Source organism: Ochotona curzoniae, unplaced genomic scaffold (assembly GCF_017591425.1).
Source record: "Ochotona curzoniae isolate NIBS_2020 unplaced genomic scaffold, NIBS_Ocur_1.0 scaffold_4506, whole genome shotgun sequence".
In the NCBI taxonomy this organism is placed as follows: Eukaryota; Metazoa; Chordata; class Mammalia; order Lagomorpha; family Ochotonidae; genus Ochotona; species Ochotona curzoniae.
The window spans coordinates 26,311,737-26,335,240 of NW_024467119.1; the positions used below are offsets into that span (position 1 = coordinate 26,311,737).

At 36.9% G+C, this 23,504-nt stretch overlaps 1 protein-coding gene across 1 annotated transcript in view; it reads right to left on the bottom strand.

Moving 5' to 3' along the window:
- PTPN13 (protein tyrosine phosphatase non-receptor type 13) overlaps positions 1 to 23,504 on the bottom strand; it is a 143,456-nt gene that overhangs the window by 18,111 nt on the left and 101,841 nt on the right. The window contains exons 26-39 of the mRNA XM_040966961.1: positions 23,173 to 23,258; positions 22,339 to 22,501; positions 20,825 to 21,039; positions 20,622 to 20,720; positions 19,534 to 19,898; positions 18,106 to 18,289; positions 16,374 to 16,532; positions 15,487 to 15,658; positions 15,181 to 15,391; positions 11,835 to 11,905; positions 8,768 to 8,829; positions 6,255 to 6,348; positions 5,460 to 5,597; positions 4,589 to 4,677 (exon numbers count right to left, since the gene is read on the bottom strand). Coding sequence (XP_040822895.1) covers positions 4,589 to 4,677; positions 5,460 to 5,597; positions 6,255 to 6,348; positions 8,768 to 8,829; positions 11,835 to 11,905; positions 15,181 to 15,391; positions 15,487 to 15,658; positions 16,374 to 16,532; positions 18,106 to 18,289; positions 19,534 to 19,898; positions 20,622 to 20,720; positions 20,825 to 21,039; positions 22,339 to 22,501; positions 23,173 to 23,258 — 2,108 coding nt within the window. The remainder of the gene's footprint in view (positions 1 to 4,588; positions 4,678 to 5,459; positions 5,598 to 6,254; positions 6,349 to 8,767; positions 8,830 to 11,834; positions 11,906 to 15,180; positions 15,392 to 15,486; positions 15,659 to 16,373; positions 16,533 to 18,105; positions 18,290 to 19,533; positions 19,899 to 20,621; positions 20,721 to 20,824; positions 21,040 to 22,338; positions 22,502 to 23,172; positions 23,259 to 23,504) is intronic.

Consider the following 23,504-nt stretch of genomic DNA (forward strand, 5'->3'; position numbering starts at 1 on the left):
CCTATACGGGATGCTGGCATCATAAGTGGAGGCTTAGCCCACAATACCATGGTGCCAGACCATACCCATATTTTAAAAAAATTTAAAGTAATTTGATTTTTATACTCTATAAGGGTTTTACACATTTTTGATTAACATGTAATAAGTTTACATACTTATAGGGCATAATATGATTTTTGAAGATATTAATATGCACTGATTTAATCACAGTAATTAACATTTCCATTTCCCTGTCATTCTTTCTTTCTTTCTATATCTGTATATGAATATTTATTGCAGCATTGTTTTACCAAGTGGTAAAATTCACAAAAATAAAGTAATTGTCTATAAACTGGACAATGCTTAGAAAACTACAGGATACATGTTTTAAGAAAATGTTGTGAACTTTTAGAATGTGTAGAATCTACACTGTGTGTTGTAGAATTTCCAAACTCTAAGTGGGAAAAAAAGACAATGAATTATTACTATTATTAACATTTTAAAAATATCAATCCTTTTGTTTAAAAACAACAACAACCACAAACCAGCTGGGGCTGTGCCAGGCTGAAGCCAGGAATTCAAAACTCAAACCAGATCTCCCACAGAGGTAGCAGGAACACAAATACTTGAGCCATGACCTGTTGCCTACGAGTGTGCATGGTTGGAGCATTGGATCAAAAGCAGAGCTAAATCAGAACCTAGGTGTTCTGGTATGGGATGTCGGCATCTCAAGCACTGTCCTAACCTGGACCCATGTCTGCCTCTGGCCTTTTCTTCTCCCCTACCCCTATCCCTCTTCTCAGCTGCATGGTTGGCTCTTGAGTTTTTTGTTTCTTTTATATTCTTGGTATTAATCCTTTTAAATCATGAACAGGTATGGTCCCTTCATTATTTTATGCATTCTTTAAAGGAATTTAAAAAATTAAATTGAATTATTTAAGAGGTTCAAAAAGTCATTTGTTTGAAAGGTGGCATAATACAGAGGGAGAGACAGAAGTGAGAGATCCTTCATCCACTAGTTCAGACCCCAAATGGCCATAACAGCCAGGACTGGGCCAGGCTGAAGGCAGCGGCAAGCAATCCTACATTGGTCTTTCACATGAGTAGCCGGGGGCTAAGTCCTTAGGTTATCTTTAGCTGCCTTCCCAGACCCATTAACAGGAAGCTGGATAGAAAGCATGGTAGCTATGACTCAAACTGGTACTCTGATAATGGTGTCACAAGCAGCTGTGGTCACTTAACCTGCCTCACCAACTGGCCCCAAGTTATTCTTTCTGTAGTGATCTGAAGGGGACTGTTTTGACAATTTTAGTAAGTTCTTTATTGGTGCTTCTTTACAGCTCCTACTGGACCCCATATAAATATGTAACAGAACACTTCTTCACTATAGCTTTTTAAAAAACTGCATCAACTTATTTACACATACATATTTTCCAGGCTGCCTACTGGACTACACAAGCTAACCTTGGAGAGAAACCCTGATATCTCTTCTCAATCTGTCCTCTCCAGCAAAAGCAGGGCCAGACAAGTTCAGTAATAGCTAAATGATGTTTCAAAACTTGACATCATAGTTTAGAACAACATGCATGAATGACACTCATCTTTTCATCCACATATAAAACGGGCACTAAACTAACACATTTCACTAAGTAGAAGTGATATGAGAGAAATACATGTATATATTTTTGTGTCTGTCCACAGTTGGGAGTTTATAGTTTCTTCCCAAGGCAGGCCGTGGGAACTCTGAGCAGGTCACCAGACCTCTGAACTCCACAAGATTCTGGCTCTGTTCTAAGATGGAATGCTAAAGACTCTGAACAGACCCTGCAGGCTTTACTTCCTGTCTTGCATCAATGAGGCCCCCCCCCAAAACATCCAAAAACTCAGGGTCTGGGGGGCCTCTGGAGAGCTGCATTGAGGGTGGTGTACCCTGAGAATGCATGGAAGCTCTGTGCCCCTCTCCCATCCTTTAGCCTGTGTGTTTCTTCATGTTTCTTTTGTAATAGCCTTCATAATGAGCCAATAAATCTAAGTATTTTCCTGAGTTTTGTAAGGTGCTCAAACCAATTATTTTATTTTATTTTATTTTATTTTATTTTATTTTATTTTATTTTAATTTGCTGTAACTTTCTTTCTTTCTTTTTTTTTTAAGATTTATTTTATTTTTATTACAAAGTCAGATATACAGAGAGGAGTAGAGATAGAATGGAAGTGGAGCTGCCGGGATTAGAACCTGCAACCATATGGGATCCTGGCATCTTAGCCACTAGGCCACGCCATTGGGCCCCCAAACCAATTATTTTAACACAGAGAGGGGGTGGTAGGAAGACCTATTTGTGGCTGGCTGTTTGGAAATACAGGTAAAATGGACTGATGCTGTGATATAACAGGATAATCCTCTACCTGCTGGCACCGGCATCCCACATGGGCACCAGTACTGGGTACTTCACTTCCAATCCAGCTCCCTGCTTTTGGTCTGGGAAAGCAGTGGATGGATGATGGCCCATATGCTAGGGTCTCTGCACCCACATGGGAGACGTGGAAAAAACTCTTGGTTCCCAGCTTTGAACTGGTCCAGCTCTGGTCACTGCAGTCATTTGGAGAGTGAACCAGTGGATGGAAGAACTCAGTCTCTCCTTTTCTCTCTGTAACTCTGAATTTCAAAGTAAAATTAATAAATTTTTAAACAAATAAACGTAAAAGAATTAGGGGCTTCTAACAGCCTGGCAGCAGTCACTATTCAGTCGTCTATTCTATCACTTGAAGAAGTGCTAAGTTAGTATTTCCAAGGTTGGACTAGCCAAACATATTTGACCTTAGGCATAGTATATTCTCAATGAACAAGTTTGTAGAGTCCATCTGTATCTGACCAGCAGGTTAAATTGTATTTCATAATAGATGGCTGAAATATTCTCCTTCTATAACTTTATGTTTTAGGTATATAATTTCACATACTTCTATTTCCATATGTACTTTAGAACTTCAAGCAAACATTGAAATATTTTATGGACTCATACATTTAACTTATGGGTGCATTTAGAGAGAATTTGGATTTTGTGTTTTTCTATCATGGAATGAGAAAATATTTTTTCTCTGATACATCTCTCATGCTATGTTTTAAGGTTTTAAAACACGAATACAGGTCTTACACTGTTTGAATTTATGTCTAAAGCTTTTATTTTTCTGTAACTTATTATGAATGACATCTTACTTAGTAATATGTTCTAACTGGTTAAACAAAAACTGTATGTGGACTGAATTATGTCCCCCAAAACTGACCCGTTAAAGCCCTCAGCTGCAATGTAACATGCACAGGGTAGACAAAACCTTGTAGAGGAGGTGATTCAGGTTACATGAAGTCACAAGGGTGAGGTCCTGATCTAAAAGGATTAATATCTTCACAAGAACAGGAAGAGCTGGCAGGAGGCTGCGCACACAGAGGAAGAGCCATGTGAGGACACAGTGGAAGGTGGCCCTCTGTAAGCCAAGCAGAGGCTTTGCTAGAAATCGGCCCAGTGAGTATCTCAAGCCTTGGGCTTTTAGCCTCTAAAAGTGTGAGAATGCTAATTTCTGTTGTTAACTCCACTATCAGAAGCATAATGAAATTCATTATAGCTTAAAATACTCAAAACTGCTTTTTCTCGTTGAAGCCTAATTATTAATATTTTGATAATGTGAAAGATTATCTTAAGCAAGAACACTAGAGAATGCTATATTTTGAGAAATCCAACATTCGTATAATCATTTTTGTAGATTAAGCAGTACCTACTGGTTTGCTGTTGTGGTACGGGGGATTAAATCTAAGCCTTTGATACCAGCATCTTCATGGACACTGGTTCAACTCCTGGCTGCTATTCTTCCTATCCAACTTCCTTGCTAACACACCAGGAAAGCATCAGAAGATGACCAGGATGGTTACCCACACTGGAGATCTTGATGAAATTTCAGACTCCTGGCTTTGACCTGGCCCAGCTGGAGTCATGGTTGCCATTTGGGGAGTGAACCAGAGAATGAAAGATCTGTCTCCCCTTCACTCTCTAACTGTGTAAATGCTGAGAAGTACACATTCAACATCCATAAAATATCTTGCATACTCACATACTAATTATTTATAATTTTTAAATGAAAATAATTCCAAGTATATGAGATTATATTTGTCTGCACAGTAAATATTGTTAAGAATTCCAAGCCGGCATATTTCTGATAATTTTGAAGACTAAGTAGGCTAGTGAAGTAAAATTATTCTAGTATACTAAGCAGTATGAGATTTGAACAAATAGGATGATGCCGAGTTTTAAGAGTCTAAACACAATTTATCCATTTTTTATGCTTTTTCCTAGCTCATTGCCCCAGAAGATCCAAACTTTGCAGATTTCAAATAGGAATTTGACAAGTTTCACTGTATTTGTGAAAATAAATTTTTTGTTTGTTTTAAAAATTTGAGCAAACGAATAATGCTACTTTCCTAGAAAGGAATATTACTTCAACAAGTGAAATTCACCTCCACTGCTCCCATAGCAAAAATAATTTTTCAGTAAAACAAACAGATTATTTTACCCCTGTGTTAAAAACATGTCACTCTAACAAGTTTATGTACTATCATCCTTACTTCAGTAACATCCTCCGGCAAAGGTGACCTATCCCAGTCTGTAGCTTCAGCTCTGTCTTCTGGTAACTGCTCATTCGCCTTCAACACACCTGGGAGAAAAAATACACAGGCCAAGGAGGAATGAATGTAACTACCAAGGCAATGGAAAGGTTTTCATTTGCTTGCAAAAGCAGGCAGTTAAATGGATGAACATCCATGAATAATTTCAGGGTTCTTACTAGAAATGTTATGGATAAATACCATGGTATATGTCAACCTAAAATTTCTGGCTAAACTCTTCTATTTAAATTGTAATGTCCTAAGAATATTGTAGTATCAACTACGGGAAAATGTTTGCACTAACCCTTCTAAAAGTTAAAGTCAGGGGCCAGCATTATGGCACAGCAGTCAAGCCACCACATTCCATATGGGTGCCCAGTTGAGTTCTGGCTGCTCTACTTCCCATTCAGCTTGCTGCTAACGCACCCTGGGGAAGTAGCAGAATGTGGTGTAGCAGTTGGATCTCTGCCACCCACATGGAAGACTTCAAGAGAGTTCCAGGCTCCTGGACCGGCCACTGCAGGCCTTTGGGCAGCAACCAGTGCATGAAAGATCTGTCTCTCCCCCTCTCTGTAATTTTTCTTTTCAAATCAATCAATCAACAAATAAAGGAAAGCCATAATAATAATTCATTTTGAGATCTCACTAATAAGCTAACCCATTCACAAATACAAAAAAAAAGCTTAAAAATCCTCTTTCATTTTGGAAATATTATCTACCAATGAGAAATAGGGGGGAAAGTTAATGCATTTCATATTTACTAAAACAAAATGTTCCCTAGAGATGTCTTTGTACTCTTTGCGGTGCCAGTTTATTCATCTGGGTCATGTACCTGGAAGACAGGCATCTTCTGGTGCACTGTTCTGGTTTAAAAGATTCTGAGCTTCCTCATCCACAACATCCAGCAGAGACTGGATGACTTCAGCTTCTTGAGGGTCATCATAAATGTCATCTGCCTGCACATCAGTTTCTTGAAAACAGAAATTTACATGGGGTTTAAAAATAGTGACATAAGAAAGTGTCAAGTAGAATATGCCAGGTCCGTTTAAACTTTTAGGCATCGACTTTGAAGATCAGAGATGGCTGGATAAGTAGTTCACACTTATGTGACCAAGTCGTGTTTAGGTCACTTAAGTGACCTAGTCTAGCTACTATGCCAAAAGGCCATGCAAATGCAACTCAGGGAGAACAAACCAGAATCATTGCTGATGTTGCATCCTTTCATAAGACATTAATAAGTCTCAAATTATTAGTTCATAAAGTGAAGAAATTGCATTACAAAGATCAAGAATATAATAGGTCACACAGAAATGTCCAAATAGAAATTTTCTAAACTGTTAGGTAGCCATGAATTGCTACTTTACAGAATAAAAGAAATACTATTAAACAAAGCAGTTCTTTTTTCAATCACCAAAAATTATTTTTAGTTTCAGAGATGAGAATGAATGTTGGACATTCGTACAGCATTGCAGTAAGTTTTACATGATTCTCTTATTTCTTTGGACAATAACTGTTCTTTTAAAAGCTTCAGTATAAAGCGAGACAAGCAAAAGAAAATGCCCAATATCTTTGTTATCTGCATTATTAGGGCATGCAGTGTAATAAGATGACTTGTCTGGAAAATTACCTGTGGACAGAATCAGGTTTGTTGACTCTTCTGGCTGATTCAAAAAACATTTTTCTCCAGGGTACAAATTTTCAGTTATTTCATCCCCATTAGCCTAAAATAAACCCAAAGCAAATAATAATATTACTGTTTCACAAACTTCCAGGATTAGGAGCACAACGCCCCTCCTCACTCCCTCCTTAGCACAGCATCCATTTTATATCTCTCAACTTAAGATGATTGTTGAAATATCAGAATAATACAATGTATAAGAGATATGGGGTTTTCCATCTTCAAATACATCTGGAAACTCTAAACGAAACAACATTATGTCAATGTTTTTATTCCAGCAATTCCCACAACACTTACTAATGTAAATTTGGCATTGCTGAAAGAAAAACATACTATGTAGTGTCTCTTGATCTTTTGAACTGTAGACATTTTTTTATTTGAGGCATATTCTATGGGACTTATCTTCCATGGAACTCTCCAGAAAAGTTTAATAGGATTGCAAAAGCTTACAAGTTGAGGAAAAGGGGAAAAATCAACATTTTCAGTGTTATGAGAATGTTAAACAGAGACTTGGACTTAGAAACCTGATCATCTGTTAGGCATACAGGCTTTCAAATATAATTTAAATTTCATGTAAATTTTAGAAAAATGACAATGAATTCATATGTTTAACACTGAACAAAATGTAACTTTCTATTATAATGACGAATTGCAAAGCACTTCATGAAGTATGGCCTATAGGAAAATGATTTGAGGAAGAGTGAAAAATTAAGTAATTAAAATAAATTAAGTGCACACAAACAAATCTGTGGTTTGCTTTTAAGATTTGACTGTTTTTATTATGATGAAAAGGACAAAGAGATGCAATGGAACTACTACTTCACAAACAGTAGTGATATAATGATGTCACAAAGCTTCTTGAGCTGTAAGATTCTATTTTTCCTAGAACTGTAATATAGATACTAGTATTGGAGGACAGAACACTGGGAGTCCTCCTCTAGGACTTTAACTGTTTGCAGCAATGAACAATAAAAAGTTTTGATTTCTAGGGTTTTTATGTTAATTTAACAGAATCTCTACCCTTTTCTGTTTCAACAAAATGCTGACATTAAAAAATAAGTCTTACATAGTATGAGTCATATGAGAAATACATGAAAATTCTTTGCATGTGAAATTGAAGACTTTTGAACAGAGGATGGTAAGTATTGCTACAGCTCAATCAGCACACACACACACACACATACACACTGTTAAAATAATTTCTGCCTTAATCTTCTTCTGGGGCATGATATTTTAAGGACTTATTAAACCAAGTTTTAAGTAAGAGATAACACAATGAGGAGAAAATTGGAATTCTGAACTTCTAGTCACTAAATTCATTTTCTCCCTGTTTACTAAATCAAGTTCATGTCCAAAGTTCTGTTGACCTGCTAAAAATTTTCAGGTTACTAAGAGAGCAATGCATTTATGTGTAAAGGCAATTTGCATTTTATAACACATAGAAAAGCTATCCCCACAGTGAGGCTCAGAATAAGTTAAGTGGGATGTGTAAAGGTAAAACAATTACACAATTTAAAGACCCAATTGTCGTCATTTTGGAGATGTACATTATACGCTAGTATGAAAATCATAAAAAAGAAATAAAAAAGAAATTTTAGCCCCAAAACTGTACATAAGTGACTTAAAGAGATTATATGAAATGAGATTTAGCTATGCATTATGACAGTTTTATGAAATTATCCATAATAATAGGAAAATGAAAAAAGAGAAAAAAAGAAGAGAGAGAGAGACAGAGAGAAAGATTTTTTCCATCCACTGGTTCGGTGGACGTAGCTGATTCTTCCAGGTTTCCCACACGGGTACAAGGGCCCATGGGTACATGGGTACAAGTCCGTGGGCCTTCCTTCACTGCTTTGTTAGGTCATAAGTGGAAGCTGGATCGGAAGTAGAGCAGCCAGGACACAAGTTGGCACCCATGATGGGATGCCAGTGTTGCAGGCAGAAGCTCAACCCAGTATATCACAGTGTCAGCCCCTGTGGTAAAACTTAAATGATTAACATTCCCGGTTTTAATTCATTTTGTGATCAAATAAACATTTCTTTAGCCATTACTGTTTTTTCTTCACTAGTAGTACAAACTGAACATGTTCAGGTCACAGTTGGGCCAATCTGAACCCAGGAGAGCAATTCCATTCTAACATTCTTCTCTTCATGTGAAAAGAACTGTGCATATTTATAATAATAATAATTAGAAAAACCCCTTAGCAATAAAATCATCTTTGTTATTAGCTCACTTAGGAGCTGAGTGTTTGCTAAAGGATGCTGGGTTCTTTGCGTGAGGGCTCTAGGTTGTGTGCTTTATTTAGCAAAGTCTATTAATTCACCATAATACAGCTTTACATGTGTGTAACAAAGTGCAAATATTTAAATATGAAATCAGACTGGTTCCAGACACAAACAGGTCGGTGATTTAGATGGGGAGATGAAAGATGAAGGATGAAAGAAGGAGGCCTTTGACTTACCTTGGAGAGAGACTTCTGAGGAGTGAGGCCAGGCTGGCCACAAGGTTCCACATGGTGATGTCCTCAAAGGAACAACAGAGGAAATAGGAGGATGAGCTGATTAAAACCACAGCAGAGACACCCAGATGATTAAAGAAATTCCACGTTTGAGGATGCTCCCATTTTTATTACTATATGAAAGGAGGTCACATTACAAAGCATCTTAAACCAATTACATGTAACCAGGTATTAGAGAAGGGACTATCCAAAGGAATAAGCGGCCCACCCTCCCAAAAAAGCTCACTGAATGGTTCAAGTGTGCAACCCTAAGTATAAATTAACCTAGTGGAAAGGCTGAGTTATCCCAGGTGCTAAACTATTTTTCACTTTGCGATGTAAAGAAGATAACACACTTTTATTATCTCACTTCATAAAGATTGGCATGTCAGTAAGGAAAACATGTTATGGATATAACTCAAAAGGATTTTCCACGTATCTCTAAATAAAAATAGTTTATTTTACCTCTTAGCTGTCAATAAAAAGATCTAATACTACATTAAAAGTAAATAGATCATGTTTTTCTAACAGTTAAAAAAATCACACATTCTTTGATTCATCCTATCATATGTTGAAGATATTTAGAGAGGTATAGTAGAGTGTGGAAAAATTAAAACAAATGACAGCAAAAACAAGAAACAGTAAAATGTATTCGAGGGCCTCTGTTCAATGACCTCCATTTGACCTATACAAATAATAATGCCGCAAAGATGAAAAGCTGGATGGGATTTTTATGGATAACTTCTATAGTTTTGTAGCTGACATTACAAAGAACTCAAAAATGTCTTCAAATATTACTTGGAAGCAGTATGTTATTACATTTCTAGAAAAAATAACAAAGGAACTATACCAATAATAAACTTTGTTAAATCTTCTTGGTATAGCACAGAATAAAACAGCATTTTTTTATAATCTTTTTTTTTTTAAAGATTTATTTATTTTTATTGGAAAGTCAGATATACAGAGAGGAGGAAAGACAGAGAGAAAGATCCTCTATCTGACAACTCACTCCCCAAGTGACCACAATGGCTGGAGCTGTGCCAATCCGAAGCCAGGAACCAGGAACCTCCTCCAAGTCTCCCATGTGGGTGTAGGGTCCCCAGGCCTTGGGCTGTCCTCGACTGCTTTCCCAGGCCACAAGCAGGGAGCTGGATGGGAAGTGGAGCTGCTGGGACTAGAACCAGTGCTCATACGGGATTCTAGCGGGTTCAGGGCGAGGACTTTAGCCACTAGGCCATGGTGCCGGGCCCGTAATCTTCCTGTTTTCCAAACTACCTCCTTTACTCATATCCCCAGGTGTCCACATATCCACATTCTGTCACTATAAGTTGTAATGAATACAACTGTGTATAAATGGAATTACAGAGAGTCAATTCTTTTTTGGTCTGGCTTATTTCACTCAGCAAACTTGCTGTGAGTTTTTAAAAATTATGCTGTTGCATGTACCACTGGGGGGTTGGAGTGAGGAACCTTTTTTTCCGCCAAGTGCCATTTGAATGTTTATAACATCATTCACGAGCCACACAAAATTTCCAATGTAAAATGTAGCTTGCTGTAGATTTATTGAATTTCGACTCTTCTCTGTGGTTGCCTTGGCAGGGTCAGCTTTATGCATATATTACAATTGTTTTATCCATTCAACAGCTTGTGGATATTTGAGGCTTCTAACCTTAGTTATTGCAAGTAGATATTCTGGGAAAATTTCTGTCCAAATTTCTAGACATGAATATATGACAACTTTTCTCTTGAGTAAATAATTACAAGTTGAATGGCTGGATCATATTGTACTTACATGTTCAAATTTTCTAAAAATTGTTTTCCAAAATGATTGCCAGTTTTTATTCCTGACACAAGAGTATATTATATTATATTATATTACCCCACAGAGATCATGAGGTGCACAGGGGCACAGGGCAATGGAAAGATACAAACATGAATCATACTGGCAATCACTAGAAAAACATCCTCCTGATTGATGAGATAGCCTGACTTCAATGTACTGGGGAACTACATACAGTGGGAAAATGGAACCACAGATTTTAGCATTTAGAAACTCTGGCTTTTGGAAGGGTTCTTTTAGCTACTGCTGGCATTTACATAGTGTTATCTGAAAATCTAAAATATTAGTTAATGCAGAAAGTACTCAATTTACATTTTGAATGTACCAAGTTCAACCACATCCCCTTCTGGCTAACTTTTTTTTTTTTACTATGCAAATACTAGCAATCACAAGTATATTTATGGGGCTCATTCACATAAATGAGTATGGAATACTGAATGGGTTTCAGTTCTGGCACTTAACCTTATTAACTCTGAACTTAGGCCAGTTATCAAATTTCTGTGCCTTGGTTCCTGAAGATTATATTAATACTAGTATCACAGGGTTGCTGTGAGGATGAAAACACTCAGAAGAACATTTAGTTTAGAATAAGCACTAAATGAATGACAGCTGTTGCCACCACTATTACTACCACTAATTTTTATTACTATGTCAGAATGTTAAGTCAGATACTTTGTTCGTTGTTATATCTACAACGATCAGAACAGCAACTACTACAGAGTATAGATTCAGTAACTGTCTGAATAAATTCCTATGTGACAAGCATCGCAGGGTTTCACATATGTGACAAACATCATGGTGTTTCACATATGTGACAAACATCATGGTGTTTCACAAATAAGCCACGTTTATGCCTTATATCCTAGCAAGGCAGATACTAATAATCTTATTTTTCTGATAGGAAACAGAAGCTTATGAATGGATTAAAGTTTGCTAAGGGTAGATGGAACTTAGAAACTCAAGTCTATTGGGCTCTACATTCCATAGTCTGTTCCATTGTACTATTTCTCTATTATAGACTGAATTTCGAAGGCATTTTCCTGTAAAAATAATTTTTTCACTTAGATCTTGCAACATATTCTGGAAAGGTAATACAAACACATGAGTGACACCATCCAATTTTGCTGTTTGGAACAAAAGATTAGTTATTGCCACATAAGTATTATGGTAAAAAAATGAACAAATCCTTACCATGAGTTTTGGATGACTCTGGACTGGAAACAACAGACATCTTTGCACTGGGGATCACTGGATGGCCATCTCTGGGTTGTAAAAAATGAAAAGACATTTGCAAGCTATTTCAGATCTTTGTTTAAATATCCTTTAAACTATCTATCAACTCACCTCAGAAGTTCTATTTTTTAAAAAAGATTTTATTTATTTTTATTGGAAAGTCAGATATACAGACAGAAGAGACAGCAAGGAAGATATTCCATCCGATGATTCACTCCCCAAGCAGCCGCAACAGCTAGAGCTGCATCAATCCTGAGCCAGGAGACCTGAGCCTCTTCCAGGTCTCCCACACGGGTGCAGGGTCCCAACGCTTTGGGCTGTCCTCTACTGCTTTCCCAGACCACAAGTAAGGAGCTGGATGAGAACCAGGGCTGCCGGAATTAGAACCGGTGCCCATATGGGTTTCTGGCACATGCAAGGCGAGGACTGTAGCAGCTAGACTACTGTGCTGTGCCCAGAAGTTCTATTTTGAGTGGATTTCAGGGGACTTAGGTATCTCCCAAAGCTGCAGATTACGCATTTTCTGAAGGAAGATATTCTTGATAGAAAAAAAGATTGAAAATCACTTCATTGCCCAATCTTTCTTTGGGTTTCAGTTTAATCCCATTTCCTTTCTCATTTTAAAACACTGGTAATATTTATAATGTACTAACTTAGCTCACTGTCAGTAGATCTAGCACAGCAATTTCTGTGTACAAAAAAAAGTACAAGCTTTTTCTGTGTGTTTTCTGTTATACATTCAGGAATTAGCTGATTTTTAAATTTTTTATGTGTCTCTTAGGTTATTTACAGGAAGAATCTAGATGGAACATTTATAGTAAAAAGATTTTAAGAATAGTCTATTACAAGGTGAGAAGCAACCAATAGTTGGATAGTCCCTTGGAAGGAGAGGATTCGTATACACTCTTATAATTGCTGGTACTCGAGGGAAGTAGGAGGTTGCTTAAGGTACACAGAGTTAGGAGAGCCAATATGCTACAGATGTTTAACATCCCTGACTTTATATTCTTGCTGGGTAGCCCCAAAATGCAAAGCTCTGACTTCTGTGTATCTGGGTCATTTCTCATAGTTTTGCTTGTGATAAACAGCCTTAAATAAACTTTCTCCAAACAAAAACAGGCATTCCTACAGGCTGCTATAAAATGGCTGCTATTCCAGGATCCTCTGCTTTAAATAAAAAAAAGTCACACCACGTGCAGACCTATTAGATGCACACATTATCGTGTCTATGGTACCTGGAGGATTTATTGAACTGACATGTATAACACAGCTGTGCTGTTAGTAACACAGAGATCAAAGATCACTGCTCAGAAGCTTCCTGCCCTCTGGTGCATTCACAAATAAGCTAGCCAGTAATAGGCTAGCTTACTAGCTTGTAAGTGCGGTAAAACCCTCCATCCTCTAAATCAGTTCGCTCTTCAGTTGTGTGCCACAGCCAGAACTTGGAGAACTTGGCTGGGGCCAGATCCAGGAAGAAGCAGGAACCTTCCAGCACCTAGTCCACTCTCTAAACGGCTGGCATGGCTAGGGCCATGAAGTTTCAGCCAGAATTCTCAGAAGCTTTTGAATCTAGAGGCCTAGGTACTTCGGCTGTCTTCCACTGCTTTCCCAGGCACTTCAGCATGTAGCTGGATGGGAAGTGGAACAAACAGAACTTGAACCAGTGTCCAAATGGGATGATGGTATTGCAGGTGGTAGCTCATCTCTTAGGGCCCAACAACGGCCACTAGATCTTATATTACACACCCACACCCACACACACACATTCCCTCTCTCTTCAGAATATAGTGAGACTTTTTCCCCATGAAATAACATTTAAATGAATACATGAAATAACTGTAAATCAATTCAATTGTCAAAAACATACAATGCTATCAGATCAGAGATTATATTCAAGAGAAAAAGTATAAAACCTAAATCCAAGGTTCAGAAAGAACAGATGTTTACCATCAATTAATAAATTCTCACAATTTGAAAGCAATATTTCACAGACACAAACATGAATTTTCCCAAATTCATTTAACTTGGTCTGTAATTTAGAGAGTATGAAATCCTGTATGTTGGGCTGGTGGCATCATGGCCCTCCGGAGATGTGTATATGCCAATGGTTATGGACTAATCTTTGGAACTGGTGACTATGTTACTTTACATGGCAAAGGAGACTCTTCAGATGTGATTAGGATTTTGGGATGAGAAAATGATTTTGGTTTGCTGGAATCTTCGTGCAATCACAGGGTCCCTAAAACATGTGAAAACAGAAGGCAGGAAATTTATAATCAGAGAGAGGTGACAACAGAGGCAGAGAACGTGCCAGCTGTTGGCCTTGAAAGGAGAAAGGAGCAAAGAACACGGGCAGTTCCTAGAAGCTGCAGCAGGCAGGAAAATATTTTCTTCTGGTACCTACAGGAGGAATGCAGCCTTGTAGCCATCTTAATTTTAGCCCAGTGAGGCCCATTTTGCATTTCTGACCTGTAGAACTATTAAGATAATGCCACTGTAGTCTAAGCTACAAAATTTATAATTTATTGCAGCAGCAATAAGAAATCAATACATGTGTTTTCTTTTTTTTATCATAAGCGAGAGAGAAGTCCCCCACCCTCCCTTTTTTTTTAACATAATGTGAAGCCTTTATGAAATTCAGTGAAGGTGCCAGTTCCTCTCTGGTAATAGACATGGTGTCTAAGCTGGATTAGCTCAGGATTTCAGTGTATTTTTATCCCTTTGCTTTAAGTTAGGGATTGACCTTAATTTAGGTCTAAGGCAACTGGTACACAGCTTTGCTTTCACCAGTGGTGACTTGTGAGATTTCTTTTTGAAGATTGCTCACCATGGTGTGGTATGCAGGTGTTGGGCTTGAAACTAAGATTGTCATTAGATTATTATAAAAATCGGAAACTGATACAAAGTGCAAAAGAATAACTTAAAATAACAAAGCAATGTAGCTGAAACTTTGATCAAATTTCATCTGAAGACTAAGTTATGGTTGGGCTTGCCAAGTCATAGAAACTAACACATTCCCTTTCCAGTTCAAACAAAATTCACTTGTGTTTTCTGTTACTTGTAATTGAGGACATCCTAATTGATAGCTATAGTAACTATTGTTAATTGCAAACATCTGTTCAAACACTTATCCACTTCATGTTCTTAGGATCCCTTTACTAGGAAACTTGTTCTAATTTTATTAAGCACTGCCAATTTAGTCTGTGAATTACTAATCCATGACTATTTTTGGGTTTGTAAGCATATCGACAACCTGAAATGCAGGCACACACGTAAATGAAATCCACAAAGAATGGCTGAGTACCTTGTTGCTTTGAGCACCACCGAAGGAAGGAACATGTCTAAGGCTCTGTTGGCTTCTTCCAACGTCATTCCTTGTGTGCTGACTCCATTCACATAATGGATAATATCTAATAACTGGAGATTTCCCTCAGTGGCCGCAGCTGATGTTGGATTAATATCACTAATATATATCACTTGATGGAAGCTGTCATGACCTCCAGATAAAGAAAAACCTTAAAAAAAAAGGCATATTTGTTTTCTCAGTCATAAGAATATATACTAATTCAGCCAAGCAAATCAGACCGCTCTGAGCTTGAATTTTCATTACCCAAATCCTCTTTGTTGCATGTTAATGTAATATCAGGTAGCAAATGAGGCAATACTGGCATCCGGGGTAATTCTAGAATCCGTCCAAGCACTAGCCTGACTGTTCTGGGTGCAGCTCGGAGCAGATTCACAGCATCTGTGTGAGTCATGTCTGTAACATCGGTATCATTAACCTACAAAAGTCAGAAAGGGACAAGTGAGGGTCACAATTTTTAGAACAGAGAAATTAAACTGCCAGGAAAATTCAATAGTACTTTTAATCTTTTATATGTGTCAGCTAGTAAGAGATTCACAAGGAAGAATAGTGGTTAATTTATTGGAATCCTTTTTTTTTATATTATAAACACAATGATCAAGCTATTACAAATGATATAATAATGTAAAACTCCTAATACACGTATCATTATTTCACTAATACAGAAAATTTATCTTCTTAGTAACTTAACACATTTTTTTTTCTCTTAGACTTGATATAGCTATTTATGCTTTAACTGAATGCAGGGGACTTTTAAATTAAAAATGAAACAGATGTCAAACTCCTGAAGAAAAGAATTCTCAATGAATCAGTTAAAAATACTTTGACAGCAATGATACTGGATTTTCTACCTTCGCCTATACTTAGAACGTCAAGGTACACTGGGGAAAATAGGGAAAGGAGGGGAGGGGAGGAAAACCTGTATTTACAAAACTGAATCATGGAAAATGATAGCAATAAAAAAATACAAATTGACCAAAAATTTCCCAAGCTGTTAACTGTAGAAAGGCTTTTAAGTGATGGAGAAGGAAAACAAGCCAAATGCTTTTTAATTCAACCTTCTTCCTTCCCCAGTCCTGGTTTGTTGTTCAACCACATTTGTGCAAAACTTGTGTTCCTCTCGCATGTCTCACCTTTATGAGCCTGTCTCCGGGTTTCAGCCTTCCATCACCTTTGGCTGGATCTTGTATGACGTCATGAACGTAACAACCAATGCTCTGACTGCCTTTGGTTACTGTAAAACCCAGGCTTCCTTTTTCTGATTTGATTAGGGTAATTAGCAGTTCTACTTCCTAAGGAAAGAACACAGTGACTCCTTTAAGGTTGCCTGTGTGGCACTGCAGACAAACAGAAAGATGACTATTCTTTCCCTTGATTCACAGAGGAGAAAAACCAAACCCTAAGTGATGACTTAGCCTGACCCAGTGCAGCCAGGTGTCCCCACTCTGACCTGCGTGTCAAGGCTGGGTCTCAGTTCAACATTGTGGGAGTGACTAGACAGAGCAGAGAAAGGGCTTGCTCATGCTCCCATCTACACTCAGAATAAATGTGCATACTGTAGTGCCTATACTTAGATAATCAAGGAATTTTTTTTAGAGGTAAAGGTTCAGAAAAATTCTTCACATGTTTCCAAACAACCAAGACACATGCAAGAGCTGTAAAAGGAAGTGTTATTTGTTATTTTTGGTAAAAACGTGAAAAATTTGGGTGATTATGTATCACAACTTCATTTCTTTACAAATGCAAACAAAAACAATTTCTAAGACATTTTATTGATAGGGTTAATTGTCAAGGTGAATGTATTCCTGTAACTCTGGAATCTCCTAAGAAACACCTGCATCCTGTCATGGGAAAAACCCTGCTTGCAGAAACAGCAGGAAGCAAACGGGAGATAGGAATGATCTTGGAGTTCTTAGAATTCCCAGGAAGGACAGTTAACCTTTGATGCATGCTGTTTACTGTCTACACTGAAGTGATAGGCTTGGAATCCTGAGGTTTTGCATTGTAAATTTTTATTGAAGTAATTGGATCAGATCCTAAACATTGTAAATGTTTTACCTGCTCTATGTCACAAAATAACCCCTCATTATGTATTTACCCAGTATCATGTAGCTATTGATTTCCTCATAGATAATTGCTGTAAAACTCCCATTTACTTTGTTCGATGTGCTTCTTGTTCATGGCAAGGGATTGTCCCCAGACTGGAAATTACAATCATTTCATTCTCCTTGGAGTTTCACTCGATTTCTTTGAACCCCAACATTTTATCATGCGTGCTTATATTGGTAATGGTAGAGTTCTAAGAAAATCAATTTAATAATAATCCAAGATAATTTTTATTTTACTGTTAAGAATGAAATTGAAGATGTACACATAATGCATACACAATTATAAGCAAGCAAAATATCTGGAAAGAATAACTCAAAATATTTATGATTCTTGAGTGGTGAGGTTATGGATGGTTTCAGCCTTCTTTTTTTTTGGTACTTTCTCAACAACAAATTTTATTACACAGATAACAAAGACAGTGTTGAAACCTCTGACTTTTCTATGTAAGGGACTTTATATTTGAAGATCTGATTTAATTCTAGGGCTATGTGCAACGTAAAGGATTCCATTTGGGTAGTCAGAGAAAAGTGTGGAGGGGAAAAACTACATTAGGTGTGGCTAAAAATTATATAATGAATGCATAAGAATTTGAGAAACAACCAAACACAATATTTCCTTGGCCTCAGTTCTCTATCATGTAATGTACTAGAACCTTTGCTTAAGTGATTTAAATTTCTTCTTACCACAACTTTCTGAGTACAGCCCCCATGCAATGGGCAACACTACCAAGACTGAGAAAAGATAGAAGGAACTTACCAGCTCAAAATCTTCCAGGTGGTTTTCCAGGTTATTTTTCAAAGTTGTTGTCAAGTTTTCCAGTCTACTCACTTCAGAAAGCTGGTGTGCACAGTTTTCCACTGGGTTAGAGTTCACTGATTCTGAATGGGATTGACCACTATGCCCAGGTGCCACATCCACTGGCAGAGGGGAAGGAAGGTTACTAGAGATGAAGAAACAAAAACATTTTCAAATATGCTTCCATGCCAGTAAGACTGTATCACAAAAGAAAATGCTTACCGAGGATTCATTCCTGATTTTCATTGAGATTCCAGCTACTTTTCTGTCTGACTCTGGAGTATGAATTGATTTCACATTTGTTACTTGCTAATATTACCAACTATTTAAAATCTGTTCAGGTTCTATTTTGAAGAAATTCTGCAAGTTACATAGTCATTAAGCGGGGTTAAATAAAAATAGTTTTGAGTCTCAGTTATTAATTCAGAGCTGAAGCTAATATTTTCAAAGCTTAATGTATGTTTCATCATTATAATGAAAAGAGGAGAGAAAGAACAAAATCTTACTCCTGTGGTTATTCTGAATAAGAATGTACAAACATGGTAGATCTGGATATATATATATATATATTCACAGTAATATATTCACACAGTTAAATGATGAGTAACTATTAGATGAGTAATTATTTGAGGTACAGATTTGGTTTCTTTGTTTTTAAATTTTTTTTAAATTCATTTAAAAGACAATGAGAAACAGAATGGGAGAGGGAAGAGACAGAGAAGTTAACTTAAAGAGAAAGAGAGAAAGATACACAGAGAGAAGTCTTCCACTCACTGGTTCATTTTTAAAATGATGCTACAGCCCACGCTAGGCCAGACTGAAGCCAGGAGCCAGTAGCAAGGAGCTTCATCCTGGTCTTCCCTGTGGCAGGAGGTCTAAGGCTTGGGCCACCTTCCACTCCCAGGCACATAGCATGGAGCTGAGTTGGAAGTGGAGCAGTCATGACTTGAACCAGCACTTCAGCATAGGCCTAACATGTGCCACAATGCCAACCCTGTAGTCTTTTATTCATTTCTTCTTTCCCCATTCAGTATGACCTGCCATTATGAACTCTTTTTCCTATATGTGCTTCTGGTCCATAATCTCCCTCTGCATAGTGTCCTAAATAAATGGTCTCTTTTTCTGGTTAAGTAGTGTTGGAAAATAGTTTTCTAAATTACTAGTATACTTGTTCAAGGGAGAAGTAAGGATCAGCTTGACTGCGTAGGCAGTTTATCAGTAATCTAACTAAAGCTGTGAGCCCTAATAAATAGACCACTGATAGAGCTATCATTTGGCTAATCACTGTGAAGTTCACAAAAACGTATTTCATTCTTCAAGGAATGTGTGTTGCTGCTACTGCTGTTAACAACCAGCTGTTTTGAGTATTATACATAATACTGACAATACCTGCACTCAAAATCAGTTTGGCCAGGTATCTTCTGAGGACAGTAAAACATTGCACAGATGGCATCTTCCTGACTCTTTGGATTTTCATGTTGACTTTGTGCCTGTGACACCATGTTGTTTAGAGTCTGATGCAAAGCTGAACTCCAGGTCAAATCTGTTTTCTGTGCTGGAGCTTTCAGTAAGTCATCTTCTCCACTTCCACTGCTGTCACTGTAACTGTCTCTCCTGGATGAGGACTTGTACTGCTTCTTGCTTCTGTCAGACATTTCATTTTCATCTGAGCTGGTGCCTTGTTCTGCAAATGATGGTTGACAAGCATCTTTACTGTTGTTTGGAAGCACTTGTGCTGGAGAATGTAGTGGGGTCTACAAAAGACACATTTAAAGAGAAGAGAGGATGATAACTTTTACTAATGCTAAAAACAATAGAAAATCTGTTGAATAACAGCACTTTCTATTAAAATATTTCATTAATCAAAGTAATTTATGCATCAAGAGAGCTCCATTCAGTTCTTATCTGATCTCCCAAATTAATTTACTTCTTAAAATGCAATACACTTTTAGAGAAATGTTACTTTTCTATTAATCTCCTCTTAACACTTCCTCCAGCATAAGGTATAAGGCATGGAGTCTTTCAAACTCAAGAATTACGGATCATTGGTGGTAGAATGCTATCTTCAGCAGACAGGCCAAAGGCAGACTTTCTCTAATAATCTTCATTCTCACTTAGGTTTTGGACTCTTACCTGTCATTACACAATTTGTGAATAAATATCAAAACAGGTTTTTGGATATTTTAGTTATTCTTTGATGTAAGAAAGCTAAATGAATAAATGTATTTCTTTATGATTTCTATGCTTAAAAACAAAGGTTAAAAAATTTAATGTAACTTGTATGTTAATCCAAAGTAGCTTAGAATGAGAACTACTTTTCCTTGATTCAATGAAGAAGTAGACCCAGATAACACTTCTAGTTAAAGAGGTAGCTAGGACTGACACCCAGGGAATTAAACCATGATGCAAATATTATAGCTAAATTGGCAAACCATTAAACTGACACATCATAAAAATATAAAGTACATAGGTCTCACCAAAAAAGCAGTGTCAATTTCTGGAAGCACACCAGGTGGAGGTCTACAGAGAAGCAAGGATACTTCTGGAGCTGTTCCCCGGAGAGCAGATATGACTTCCTGGGGAATCATGAATGACAGAAGAAGGCACAGTGAAACCAGTCCCAGACTAGCCAATCCCCTCACCACAGAAATCTGGCATGCTCCCCAGGGGAGGCGCTCACCTGCTGTGACAGTCCTTTCAAGGAGGCTCCGTTGACTTTCAAGATAACATCACCCACAGCGATCTGTCCACTTTCTGCTGCTGGCTGACCAGGGAAAAGCTTCTTAACTCTGACTATGCTGGCATTCATTTGTTCGGGTATAAGATTATCTTCTCGAGAAAAACTGAATCCTAGACCTGAGCTATTTTTAAATAATTTTACCTCAAATGTATTTTCTGGAGGAAAAAGAGACAAAAATTAGAAATATTATGAAAAAGGTGAACATACAAATATATATATAGTTTTATGCACATTTAAAAAGCCCATTTCCCATATTTATAGTTCTCTCTGAAATTTTTGTACCTTATTTCACTTATTTTTACCTTTATAAAAACAAAGTGTACTAACTGCATAAACCAAGGTATTTGCACAGAAAAGAGTCCATATAATAGTAGATTTTTGAAAAATCAAATTTTGCTTCAATCCCATGTGTTTTAAAGGACAGAATAAAAATGGAGAGAAGAAAAAGAATGAGTCCTGGGAAGGAGAAATATGAGAGAAACTCAGATGCCCAATGGAAGAGTGATGGTAAGAAGAGCAAGATAAACAACAGAAAAGGATACAGGAAAATAAATGGACACTGCGGTGTCATCTTGGTGAGGTATAGTTTAATTCAGATAAACAGCAATGATATTCCAATAAAATTCTGTATAACAAACTAAGTGAAAAGCACAATAACCAGGAAAGAATTAAAGAACATATGAAATGAGGGAGGGAATAAACGGTAGCATAATTAAGTGAGAATGTGAGTTTTGTGTTCATAAACAAGAAAAATAGGACAGGTGCAATATTATCTTGTTCTTTTTTTTTTGGGACTGATTCAGAGTTCCTAACATTTGTATTATCAAATAACTAAACAGATATATGTATCATCAATAAAGAACCAAAAAGAAAAAATGACTGTATACCATCACCATCATTTACAAAGGATATTTAAGCCCTTTAAAGGAAGATGGATGGATCCTTTGGGTCCTTTAGTATAATCAGCACATTTAGCTCTATGAAACATCACTACCACATCCTTTTTGATTTTACTACCAATGAGTAAGATGATCAAAGATTGGTATAACTGGTATGCCAGATAAGTATATGGGGAACCAGTGACTAATTTCTGTCTAGGCTTAGCTTCACAGGTCTATATAAACAAGTGTGGAAAACAGTCAAGGCTTCATATGAGTTTAAAGCCACGTTCAGCAATTATGTTTTTTTTCTTATCAAATTTCACACCCATTTAAAGTAAGGTATTGTGAAATGACAATCATTTTTTTTACTTCATTATTAAATTTTATCATCAGGCTCTATGAAGTACAAATTTGGCTTTTTAAGTTCAATTTGTGCTACATAAGATTATTATTTATACTTGAAAAATATCTTCAGAGATTCAGGCATACATTATAATCCAACACATAAAAATCAAACCGTGATTAAGCCAGAAATCATGTAGGGATAAGCACTGTAGTTTCCCAAAGCCTGACCTTCAGTGACAAAGCTGTAGTCTCTGACATGAGTTGTTTTTTTCGCCATTTTGTCTGGGACTTGACCTTGGGCATCCTGATCTGGAAGGGTGCATTGTGGGGTTACGGGCACATGTTCTTTGGTTGCCGAAGGCTGTCCCTTTTCTAACAATAGATGAACCACCTGGACAAATGGAATACACTTCATTAATTCAGAAGAATAAGAAATAGATAAGATCTCAGGACTTTGTGTAGTTGATGGTATAAAATCATTTAAAATAAATATTGGCTCCGCAAAATCGTAATGGGAGAAAAAAAAATAAGAGAGACCAAAAGAAATGACAAGTTTCTAAATTAAGTTTCTTTATAAAAAAATAACTAAGAAGAACAAATTCCACAAATATGATTAATATGATTAATAACATAAGCATGTCATAGAAAATCTGGATACAAGGAGAGAAGCATCACTAAACTATTAAAACTATATAATTTTGCAAAGGCCGTGACCCAAATGTATCTGAATAAAATGAATTTAACTTGGGCCAAAGATTGAAAATCACTAAAATTTAATTGATCCCTATGCAATTTTAAAAAACGTACTCTCTATCCCAAATCTATTAGCTCCCTTTGGTAATCCCAGGGCTAAACGTTACACAGAAAGTCAGCTTTCTCAGCAAAAAACTCCTCATAATAACTGCGTTAGCCAGCGTACTTGTCACCAACCAGAATGGTTATACGAGTCTTATATTCCTGAATAATGAACAGATCTGGAGATCTCAATGCAATCGATAATATTCACATCATTATCTTCTTTGAAGTTTATTTTAAAAAGTTAGAATAATGATTGATTATTACCTGTCCTGTATTTCTCAGTGTTTCCACAGCTTGTTTATGGGTAGCTCCTTCTAGACTAACCCCATTGACAGCTAGGACGCGATCACCTATATAGGAAAACAGGCAGTTAGGTTGAAGGAAACAGATCATAAACGTTTCACATGTTCCTTAATATTTGCTAGCCTTATTTTATCTAAAATTGAGGAGGCGAATGCAAATTAAGGACCAAATTGTGTCATACAGTTTCTTTAATATGTCAATTAATTTATTTCTCAATTTTTTGGCCACAGACCTTAGGTATATTTTAGAATAATATCAATATGCAAATCAATTTAAATCATGAGAAAAGATAA